The following is a 12,719-nucleotide window of genomic DNA, read 5'->3' as shown; positions in this document are numbered from 1 at the left end:
CGCTCAAACCAATTGTCGAAACACTTTTTCTATTCCGTTTGAGATACCTCCAAAACATGGTTTTTGAACGCTTCAACTGCATCTTCTGGCGACGAAAATCGTTGACCACGCATTTTTTTCTTGATGTGCAGGGATAAAAAGAAGTCATTTTGTGCCAAGTCAGCGCTGTATGGCGGATGACCCATCAGTTGGACATTTTAGCCGCTCAAAAAGGCGCTGGTTTGAGCCGATGTGTGAGAGGTGGAGTTGTCAAGGTGAACAATGATTTGTCTTATCTTGTTCGTTTTTCGAATTTCTTCGAAGACTTCAGGCAAACAAATTGTGTTGTACCACACAGAAGTCACCACATGACCAGTTTTGCCGAAGAAACAGACGACCATTTGCTTCGAAGTGCTTCTTCCACGAACAAATTTCGTTGGATTTGGCTCGTCTTCGAAGACCCACAGGGTCGATTGTTGTTTTGTTTCGGGCTCATACGCATAGATCCATAATTCGTCACCTGTGACGATCTTACTCGTACACTTTTTTATTTTAACTAAACATTGTATAATATAAAATGAAATAAGTAAATCAAAGAGTTAAATTTGATAACAGTGAATATTGGGTTGTTTATTAAGAAAGCAGTTCAACTTTATCAGCTTACTGAAAAGAAAGGTGCAGTTTTTACTTGCAGCTATTGATTATTAATTAATGGCTGGACGGTCAGCTCTTTTTAAGCGGGAAATAATGGATAGAAGTGCAAGATTCCTTGCTGAGGTTTACATGTTCTGTCAGCCTTTTATTGTATTTTTTTCTTACATTGTCAAATTCAGCTTTAACTAAGAGAATTTGTATATCTCGGTGAATCCTTTCATTCCCTATATACTATGAAGCACCAATGATTGTTTTTAAGTGTTTTTGACAGGGGTCTTTGGTTAATTTCAATATTTGAAACACTAGCATTACCAAATAGGTGAATACTATAAGTCCAAATAGGTTTTATGATGCTGTTACAGTACTTTATAGTAATGAGCGAATGCAACTTAAAGGCTTGGTGCTTCATCTGAATTTTTTGGCTTCAATATGCTAGCGCCAAGTTAGTCGTCTGTCTAGGTGAATACCTAAGTAAGTTATAATATCTACTTGTGGTATGGGAATGTTATTTAGTAAAATTGTTGGAGATATGCACCGATTTAAGGTAAAAATGACGTGTCTACATTTTAGTTGCCATAATTTTTAACCAAATAAATTCTTAATTATTCAAAATAAATTGTTAATAACTTTTTAATATTCTTTTAATTTTTTCTTTTTGTAACTGCAAAACAATTCTATAATTCAAAAAAATTTTATTAAATTTAATATCTACAAGTACTTAAGAAATAATTTTTAATTACTAGTTCAAAAGGTTAATATTTTATTATTATTTAGCTTTTAATTTATATACTAAATAAAATATAAAAACGTAACTTATAACTGATTTGAATGAAATATATAATTTGTTTAAATACCAACAAATAACAATGGAAAACTTATCTGAAATTTATTTATAGTATATATAGTTCAGATTCACGGAAGTAAAATAAAAAAAGTAATTATACGTTAGTGTCTATAAAAATAAATATCACTATATTATAAAAAATTCGGGTAACTAGAAATCTCTAAATAAATAATAAGTTTCTAATACATAAAAAATATCTAAATTATAGTATGATAAATATATTTTTTCTTATTCTGTCAATTAACTTCTTCAATCCATTAGATTTAAATCTATAATATTATTATATTAATTGAAAATTGGTAAGGTACTTTATATCATACCACTGAAATGGTAAAAAAAAAATTATGAAGGCCTTCGTTTATCTAAGAGTCTGGCTTTTGTCTGATTTATTTGATGAATGAATTTAACAATTTATTAAGACTGATTTTATAATCTTTAGTATTGCAATATTTTTGATGTTTTATTTATACTGAAGAACGATTATCAGTCAAATGCAAAATCAAAACAAATTTTCTTTGGAACAATAATTTATTTATATGAAAATAATAATATATAAAGTAATTTTTCAATTTACTTTTAAAATTTCATTCAAGATTTTAGTTACTGTTACATCAAGCACAACGTCGAAGTATATTACGGATATGTTAGCAATATATTAATTAGATCCCACACACTGTTTTGTAGAAGTACATAATTATTTTTATATATTATTGCCATCAAAGAAAATGAGGATAATTAAAAATTTTATATCTGCATATCAAACATATTAGAATTCTAACTATATTAATATAAACCTTTTCTGTAATATAAACATTAACGTTAGCAATGCTTTTGATCGATTAACCTTATTAAACTAAGAACTTAATACTAAGCTCAAATTTATTTTTATTTACCCTATTAAAAATTATTTATTATAAATATATATTATTATTCATTTAATATGAATAATTTTTAATTGTTTGTACATATTAAGAAACATATTTAAATAAGAGTTGATGGCATCTTTAATATATAATAATAATGTTTTTAGGTTATCACTCATCATCATCACTATAAGAACGCGGATTTATTTTTAGCATTCTTTATGGAGTATGCATCAGAGATGGTTTTTTGTTGTGAAATATTTTGTCTAACCAACGTCTTACCCATATTTTGTAAATTAACATCCCCTCTGTTGTCTGCTATCATAACTTTACTTCCTGTAAAGAAATGATACCTCATATTCAACAAAGTTGTTCAGGTTATCGAGATTAACCGTAAGCAGATGTCAGTAGAATTTGATCAGGACAGCCTATGTGGAGGAATAGTAAGACTATTTTAAACTGTTTTATCTATAAACAATAAAAAAAATTTGTATTAATGTATTAAAAAATAAAAAAATTTTAGTATTTCAATATTTAAGCAATCAAATAATAATTAAATATATAATAATAATAATATTTATGAAATAATATTTCCGGTAAACGTTGACATTATTTTCTCTTCAAAATTTTTAGTGCTGTTAGCTAACACTACTGTTATTATTATATTATTAGTTAAAGAAATATTTTTAATAATTTTAATTAGCATCTATTCTCATGTTTAGTGCTACTTTTATAATATTGATAAGTATTTTAAGCGTTTATAACGCTTTTAGCCAGCATTTTTGTTTTATATTCATCTATATAAAGGTTTCAATTCATAATAAGGTTAAGTGTTTTTAATATAATTTAATCCATGTATTATACGTATAAGGTAACCAAAATTGTTCAACCGATTTTACCAAGTCAATAATAAATTATTTAAGATTTTGTAACGTAGATATTAACATATCGGAATTAGTCATACTTTAGACATCTTAACGAAGTTAATATATTCTTATTTATATTAAAATCGGGTATCAGCAAAATAATTATAAATATAGTTTATTAAATTTTGTATGTAATAAATTTGTAATAATTAATTTGATGTTGATAGTACTACTGTGCAATTTATACCATATGGATTTGCTCTATGTCAATTCTTCAAGCAGAATTTAAGTATACTCTTATAATCTTATAACCCTTTATCAGCATGCTTTGATTACATGACATTTAAAAAAAATCAATTCTAATTTACTTATTGCTTTAAACCATATATTTATTGTGATATTATTATACAGTAATTTAATTCTAAAATATTTGTTATATTTTTTAATGATTTGATTGTACTAAACCCACATATCTAAACATCTTTAATCTCCTAAAATTATCTTAACATAGTACTTAAGTAAAAATGAATTATACACATAAATGAATTGTAATTGAAAAAGAAATGTTTGTAGACTATTAAAATCAAACATCAGAACAAATTATAATTCTAACTTGTTTCTCTAGCTTGTCTTTAAGCCGAGCTTACAGTTTATAAAAAGGGAAGTTCTATATGAAATTTCCAACATTCGTTCGTATTGTCTGGTAGCATCACAAAGCTACGACGCGTGCTCGGATTAATTTAAGTAGTTTTAAGCCGTGTACCTACCTTTTCGTGATGGAGCAAATTTTAAACAAATTTTTAAATAAAAAAATTATATTAATTTTATTATTTTATATAAATATTACTACATGTGTGAAATATTATACTACAAAACGTAAGTGCGGTTTTGAACATTTTATATAAAATCCATATGTAAATCAAAGCGAAAATCAATATATACAGTGTCCAGTGATTTTTTTTTTTTAAATAACAAATTAAAAATATTTTTATAAAATGATTATTTAGTTTACCGAAAATTGAAAACAAAATATAATGAAAAATCACACCACATATATATTATTTATTCTTATATATATTATATATGAATTGCGAAAAATCAAATAACTTTTTAAAATTCAAATTTGTAAATAAAAAATACATATTTATGATAATATTATTTTTCAACAACTATGTAATAAGTGTTAATATCATAATTAAATTTTTAATAAATTACTATTTTCAAATACGTATTGAAATTATTGAATATATATACATATATATGGAAATATGTATTAATGCCTTTTGCTACCCGCCACACACTTGTGAAAAAAAACATATGTTATATTAATTTCTTCCAAATATGTATGTCAATGAAGAAAAAATAACTATATATATTATTAATCAATATAATGAAACAATTCAGTTAAGCTATACGGTTTCTATGTCCATACATGTTTCAACGGATCTTTCCTTTTAGATAATCAAATATGGTGTGAATATTTTCTGAACCGAGTTACCCCCAGTTGACAAATTTTTTCTCTAAAATTAACTATTTTATTGATTATCTGTTGATTATCTATATTATCTGTATTAGCTCAAATGTAAATTTTAGCCAAAAATCAATTTATATATAATAATACCAGAGTTAATAAAAAATGTAAATAATACAATAAAATATGTCCATTCATGTTTCAACGGATCTTTAGATAATCAAATATCTTGTGATTATTTTCTGAACCGAGTTACCCCCAGTTGACAAATTTTTTCTCTAAAATTGACTATTTTATTGATTATCTGTTGATTTTCTATATTATCTGTATTAGCTGAAATGTAAATTTTATCCAAGAATCAATTTATATATAAAAATACCAGAGTTAATAAAAAATGTAAATAATACCATAAAATAAATAAATAAATTTTAGTAAAATGGTTTTTAAAATAAAATTTGCCATTAGTGTTGAATAAAGAATAACGAAGAGCTATATTAGAACTTCATTACGAGCACATTTGCTTTCTAGATTTCCCTCGGATATTTCTTTATATAAAATTCGATGGAATTAATTTTTTTCAGCAATTGTTTTATATTAAAAATACCTAATAATTCAAAACACATATTTGTCAATTTGACTGAACCAAAACCATAGAAAATGTCTTTGCAAATTTTCATTCGATTGACTAAAAAAAACTAAAACATCGCCAAATAGACATGTCTAAATCGAGGCTTTTGTCACTACTGATTCAATACATATATTTAATATTTTGCAGTGCATATCTGCAACGTCTACCTCACTGATTTTCAAATATTTCACTGGCTCAATCTACTAAATATACTAGATTTTAACTACAAATAGTGATATTTCAACTACTTGCTCAAAATTGTATCCTCAAATTTTAACAGTTTCTGATTAATTTGTTAAAAAAAGGAACTAAAAAGAGAACTAAAAACAAAAATAATTTTTAGATAAAAATGTTATATTTTATCATAAAAAATCTTTTTCGAATAGAAAACGAATAGATGAAATATTACATTCAAGTGATGCATTTTTAATCAAAAGATATATATAGAGTACCCATATAACTATGTTATACATTGCTAAATATCTAACATCTGTAAAATTTAGTGAACATAAACGAAACGATCAAGTAGACCGGCATGGCCTACTTAGTACTCAACACCAGTCAGAAAAGTAAGTGCCTAATTGAATAGCAATATAACAAAATCAAGCCACTTTATTATAGGCGGCAACGATTTGGCCAAAAATTGACTTCATATCTAATAATATTTGTTTCATGAAAATTATCTTGTTGGAAAATAATGTTAGCAATAATAACATTAATTGCCAAATCGAAGACAAGGAAGACAATGCTTAATTTTTTATCAGATTTCAAAAGTACCATTCGTAATAAGTTAATACCACCTGGCTAAACAATTGATTGATATATGTTTTGCTAACAGTTAATGCGGTTAAAGCATAAATTTAAAAAAATATGTAGAATATGATAAAAACATAAGGTGTTATCTTTTATCAAAATGGCCAATTTTTTTACCGTCAAAAATGTTCTATACTGTCCATTACATATTGTTCTATTAGAATAATAAATAATAGAGTATATTATCACACATTTTGCACAATGCACCGTCAATTTATGACTTGGGGTGTGATCTCTGGAACATTAACTTCATCCTATACTGTCTATTATCTATTATTCTATAAGAATAATAAATATAAGAGTGTATTATCATACATTTTTCACAATGCACCGTCAATTGATGATTTGGGGTGTGATCTCTGGAACATTCAGTTTGTCCTATAGTCTATTATCAGTCTATTGTCTATTATTCTATTAGAATAATAAATATTAAAGTATATTATCACACATTTTTTACAATGCACCATCAATTTATGACTTGGGGTGTGATCTCATTAACTTCATCCTATACTGTCTATTATCTATTATTCTATTAGAATAATAAATACTAGAGTCTATTATCACACATTTTTCACAATACACCATCAATTTATGTTTTGGGCTATGATCTCTGGAACATTAACTTTGTGCTGAAAAAAGAATCTCTATATAAAACTGTCAAAAGCACCTTTAACTTTTTAAAACTCTAAATTTAGATAAAAAAAATTCGTTTTGTCCAAATAACGATAAAAGTTAGACGGAAAAAATTAACAATATTAATATCAATTAAACTATTTTCGGAACTATTTTCAATGAACTACTAACTACGTAAATATTATAAAACACTTCTATCTCTTTGAGCCCTTTGAGCACTGTGTTCTACAGAGTGTAGATATACTTCCATCAATTTTGATACTAACAACCTTAACCTTAACCTATATTCCTTATTGAACGCTTAATAAAAAACTCATTACTTAGTTTTAATTATAGTACTCCCTTTATTTTTTTTTAGTATGGCAAATAAAGATATAATAAATTTTCTTTTCAATCTACCTAATACTAACAATTATTTTATAAAACAATTATATAAACATATATGCATCTAAATATAGTTCACCTTAGAAGGAAACACTTTACACAGTGCTTATAGTTATATGACACAATTAATTTTTAGAGGTTATAAGTCAACTATAAACGCAGCTTAAACAAATATTTACTGACGTAAATCATTTAATACAGATAATTAGTTTTAAATTAGATTATTTTTAGATGGCATCTATGCAAATATTATATGTATTACTTTATTGTTTTTAACTATTTGCTGTATAATTAAGTATATTAACTTAATTACTATGCATAAAGTTCATAACGATTGTAAATTTGGTTTTAATTTGTATTATTTTAATTCAAATTTATAATTTTAAGCATTTTTAAGTAGAGTATATTTGCAAGATTTTTTATTAGAACATAATTTTAATAAAAACAATATAGAAACTACCGAATTTCTATACTGACTCTGGATGCTGTAACAAATTTTATTATAAGTTAAAATTTAATTTTAAAGTTAATTTCCATTTTTGCAAAAATATTTCAAAAATAGCTTTACACTGACCCTCACTTAAATTAGTGACACGTAATAACATGCCAAAGCCGGCATTTAAACAAAAATACTTTATTTGTAGTATTTTAGTTATTTTATTTAAAGATATTTTTTACACCATATTTTTTTATCAAATATAAAAAAACTTTGTAGTAAATATTAAAAATGCATATATATATGTATTCTAAAATTAGGCAAGAATGCTAATAAATCACAAAATATATTTTAACACCTTCAAATAATTTACATAATATGAATTGATGTCAATTAGAAATACAGTTTAATATTTTGTATCTTTTTTAAAATGTACTTCATATTTTTAGCAATAACCTTCAATTTATTTGGTTTTTAATTTTGCAAACAATTTCAAAAATTAAATACCTACTATAGATAAATTACTAAACATCTATCTAAATCTACCAGCAATTCATAACTTGTTAATTGTTTATTGTAATTGTAATACTTATTAATACTAGGTACAATATTGAATAAGGGAGCACGTTTAGTTACATACCAATTACATCTGCATTATAAAATGCCTAAAAAAGTATTACTAGCTTTACTATATAGGTATATTCTAAGACCATCTCTTCAATCCAGGACCATCAAATCCCATTTGGTGAAACTATACTTATCTGAATACCTGAATAACAAAAATGTTCATCGGTTTCTCTATCTTGATTGATATGAACTTAAATTAAACATTGCTTTCTTAACTGAACGTGCTAATGGTTATTATTACATTTAAAATCGGTATCTTCAGATTTTCTGACTTACAGAATAGAACTTCTTCAAAAATAGTAAAGGAATGTAGAGAAACAATCAACGAGCTAAATAGATTGGCCGTTATCACCCTCATCTGGGTTCCTGGGCATAGAAACATAGTAGGTAATGAGAAAGCTGACAGTTTAGCCCGCTCTGGTGCTTCCCTAGAAGCATCACTAGCGGTACTAGTTCATATTAACCTGGAGACCATCAAAAGATGTACATTCCTTTACTTTCTGCAACTCGCCAATAACATATGGAAAGCACTTAAGTCATCTTCGGAGCACACCAAAAGAGATCGCGTGAACACTGCAAGGCTTATTGCAGTTCTTACTAGTCATTGGTGTATAGAAACGCATGCAGAGAAACTACGTATTCCCCATAACCCTCACTGCAGAAGTTGTGGAAACCCGAAGGAGAAAGAAACAATAACACATTTTCTCTGTGAATGTCCGGTTCTAGCGTTCAGAAGATATAGGTTCTCAGAAAAATACTGCGGTGATAGTTTATCAGACTGCTCAACGGTGAAGATGAAAGACCTATTAAATTATCTAAATTCGGGGGGATGAATTTAGACTCTACTCTTCTATACTAGGGTTCTTGCGAGGAATGTGGTAGCAAAACGGCGAAAAACCGCTAATTGAGGTACATTTGAAGTTATCTTATGGCCTGCCACTGCAACTAACTAACCAACCAGAACTTCTGCGTTTCTTCATGAGCTACGGTTACTAAAAAATGAATTCTGTATCTCCAAATATCGTTAATTGAACCAAAGTCTAAAAAGTTTTATTATACCTTCATTATACCTATAGGCTTACAAGACTACTTTTAGCGATACCACTATATATCTTGTAGGTGGCAAATAGCTATTATTCCGTCAAATAATAAGTTAATTTTACGTGAGGCAATTAAATTGTTTCAGAGCTCGCCGATTTGTCTTAGCCAAGATGAGTTTAAACTCATTTCAGGAACCCACTTATATAGACAGGATTGTGTCAAGAGGGGTTATATATTATAATATATTAATTTTTTTTGTAGTTTCTAATAAAATCACTCAATTAATTATAATATAGTGTAGCTGCAGTTAAAAACCATATCCATATGTGTATGTAGAAAGTACTATTCTTATTAATGTTTTCTTTTTCTCAAAATCTTTATATATATATACTAAATAACGAAATAAGTTTCGACATAACTAAAGTTTTATTCCTCAAATTTCTACTTAATAATGGTATTAAAATATAATATATCTTTACTTATTCGTGTTTTTTGCTGGTATTATTACAATAATTCTTGGTTTAATAGTATTTATACTGCATATATGTGAGCTTGTGCACTTTTATTTATAAATAAATATCAAGTTACCTAAAAAATAAATATTTTATTTTTTAACTTTGCCAATAAAAAATTGTAGTAAATAGTAAACAAATATGAACATTAAGTGCACTTCGCAATATTTTATTTATTTTAATTGAGCTTAAAGTCAATTAAAGTTCATTATCTAAGTAAATGATATTAATTATTTTTAAGCAAAAGTTTCGTCATATTAATATACTCTACTTTATAGTATATGTTATTAAATATTTAGCTATATAACAAGAAATATTTTTATACGATTATATTTTAAGTTCAACAAATCATTTTGCGAATGCTCGAACTATTCAAATATTTTGAAGATATTAAACTTATACCTTTTATTGAAAAGATTAAATAAATAAGAACAATTGAAGAAAGTATTAACTGTGTAAATTTACAATAAACCTTGTTAAGAAAATAAATAATACTTTTTTACTAATCATATATTATATTACTAATCATATATGATATTATTATTTGAATAGAATATTGAATAAAATATGCTGTATAATTTGACAAGTCTTTTACCTATCGAAATAAACATCTATAGAAATATAATCAGATATTTTTACTTTTGTGCTACAATATCCGACAAATTCGTATGTATTTTTGCAATTATATATTAAGAAGAGAAGTTTTCATCTTTTTATTTTTTAATAGTTTTTGAGAACTTTTAAACTCTGTGTTTTTTGCTACTTTTTAAAAGTTAATAGTAAAAGTTAATGTAAACACGCTTGATATCAACATGCAGATCAAATTTCACTATACATTATTTAATTAAAAGCTAATTAATTTTTTTTTTTTTGCTCAATTCTTTTTAATATATTTGACTTTTGATCAAGTGAATTTGTTAATAAAACTTTCACAGTAAATCAACAAAACTCCAGAAAAATGTGCGAACATAACAGTCCAGTACGACTTTTGGTCAGTCAGTTAAGGAGCGCTGACTCTGAGCTTCAAATTTGGCAGAGCACAAGTTTGATTCCTGGTACTTGCAGTCCCTAAAAATTATTTACGAATAATTAAATACAAAAACTATTTCCAAGACCACTGATTATGTGTATTTGGCAATACTCGAAACAGCTGTACGGTCAGCCAAAAATTCAATTAATTAAAATAATATAAAAATCAATTTTTGTTGTTGTAGTTTACTACTGTTTGAAAATCTCTCTACTTAATATGTAATTTAATAAGCACTAAACAGTTAAACGCCTTTCCTAACAGTCATAGAAGGTCTTAAGATATTTACAAACAAATTAAAATGGAATCACGAAAATAGTTTAGAAAACAAAACTCAAAAGTTTTATTTTTATAGTTATCTACACTTTTATAAAATACTTATTAAAACTTATTGAACTTATTACAAATTTTAATAAATCGAATTATCGTATCTAACCTTTGGTTAAAGTTAAAGTTTGGTTAAAGGTTAAAGTATTTTATTCTGTGCGATACATATCTCTTCTTCGATAGTCTAGGAATATGAAGGGATTTAGGCTGTTACATATTGAGCTGATAAATATTTTATTTTTATTTTATTTTTAAATTAAATAATTCTTTTTAATTTACAGCGGACTATTTGAAAAGTTGTACAATATATAAACCAGAGTTTACAAAATGTTCGACTGAAAGTATACAAGGTGTAATGAGTTATATATTTACAAATAGCTTACCGGAATTAAAGGAAGAATTTGGTTCACTTGATCCAATGAAACTTGATCAACTTTTATTTAAGCAGGACAACAATGAAGCCGTTACCATTAGAGCTAATTTGACTAATTTGCTCGTAAGAGGTCTTAAGGAACTTAAAATCAAAGAAAGTCGGTAAGTAAACTATAAATATTAATTATTAAAAATAAATTAATGAGTAATTTAATTAATTGTTTATTTATTTATTAATTTTAGAGTAAGTAAAAAAGACTTCAGTTGGGAAACGAAAATATTTATACCACATTTTCGCATTGACGGAAATTATAAGATGGAAGGAAGAATTCTGTTAATACCTTTGAGTGGGAATGGAAAAATGTTTATTGAACTTGGTAAGCCTATAACATTAATAAGAGACAGTACTGATATAATATATATCTAATTAATAAAAGTGTATTAATATATAAAAAAAATATTATTATTTTTGTATAGAAAATTTGGATATAATAATGCATACAAAGACGCGTTTATTTGAAAGAGGCAACTTTACATTCTACAATGTTACAAATATACGCGTGGATCTTAATCTGGGTGGCTTGAAAACCTATTTCGATAATTTATTCAATGGCAGAAGTTTAGAAGTAGAGCGAAGCACAAATCAATTTTTCAATGAAAATTGGCCTGAATTCTTTGAGGCTTTAAGGCCTCTGATTTCAGAGACAGTTGAACGTGTACTATTTGATATTTTACACAAAGTATTTGACATTATACCGGCAAACTTTTTCGTTGAAGATATTCCTACATCAAAGGAATTATATAAAAAGAAAAGCTAATTAAATTTGAGAACAACTTTGATTTGTAATTATTTTTTTCTTGTTTTAAATAAAAAAAAATAAACAAACTAATAAGGTTTTATTTGCTTTTACATAGACGAATATATATACATATATAATGATTTATAAAATATATATATATAATAAAAAGAAATATTTTGTTTAAGAGGCTTTCATGATTTTTGGTGAGACCATTAAACTAAAAACGTCAAAATTAGTATAATCAACTCATAAAAAAATCATCAATTATTTCTTCTAAATTTAAAACTAGTACTCCTTCGTAAGCGCTACAATGGTTTTACAGGTTCAAGAACTCAAGAGTAAGCGAGTCTATATCTTGTCCACTTCTTATTGCCGACAAAGTGCTCATCACTACGCCTGTCAGAAATTGACTATTCACAAAGATATAAAACTAGTTGGTTTA

General features: G+C 26.1%; 1 protein-coding gene across 1 annotated transcript; it reads left to right on the top strand.

The window, feature by feature from the left end:
• Nucleotides 1–3,907: 3,907 nt before the first annotated feature.
• LOC119682462 (protein takeout-like) lies at nt 3,908–12,300 on the top strand. The gene is made up of 4 exons (XM_038095912.1): nt 3,908–4,082; nt 11,387–11,639; nt 11,721–11,854; nt 11,955–12,300. Exons 1-4 carry the CDS (start codon nt 3,983–3,985, stop codon nt 12,293–12,295), a joined length of 828 nt encoding a protein of 275 aa, XP_037951840.1. The 5' UTR covers nt 3,908–3,982; the 3' UTR covers nt 12,296–12,300.
• Nucleotides 12,301–12,719: the final 419 nt, after the last annotated feature.

This window comes from Teleopsis dalmanni, chromosome 2 (genome assembly GCF_002237135.1).
Source record: "Teleopsis dalmanni isolate 2A chromosome 2, ASM223713v2, whole genome shotgun sequence".
In the NCBI taxonomy this organism is placed as follows: domain Eukaryota; kingdom Metazoa; phylum Arthropoda; class Insecta; order Diptera; family Diopsidae; genus Teleopsis; species Teleopsis dalmanni.
Note: the sequence above shows the minus strand (reverse complement) of the source record. Positions and strands in the feature narration are given on the sequence as shown.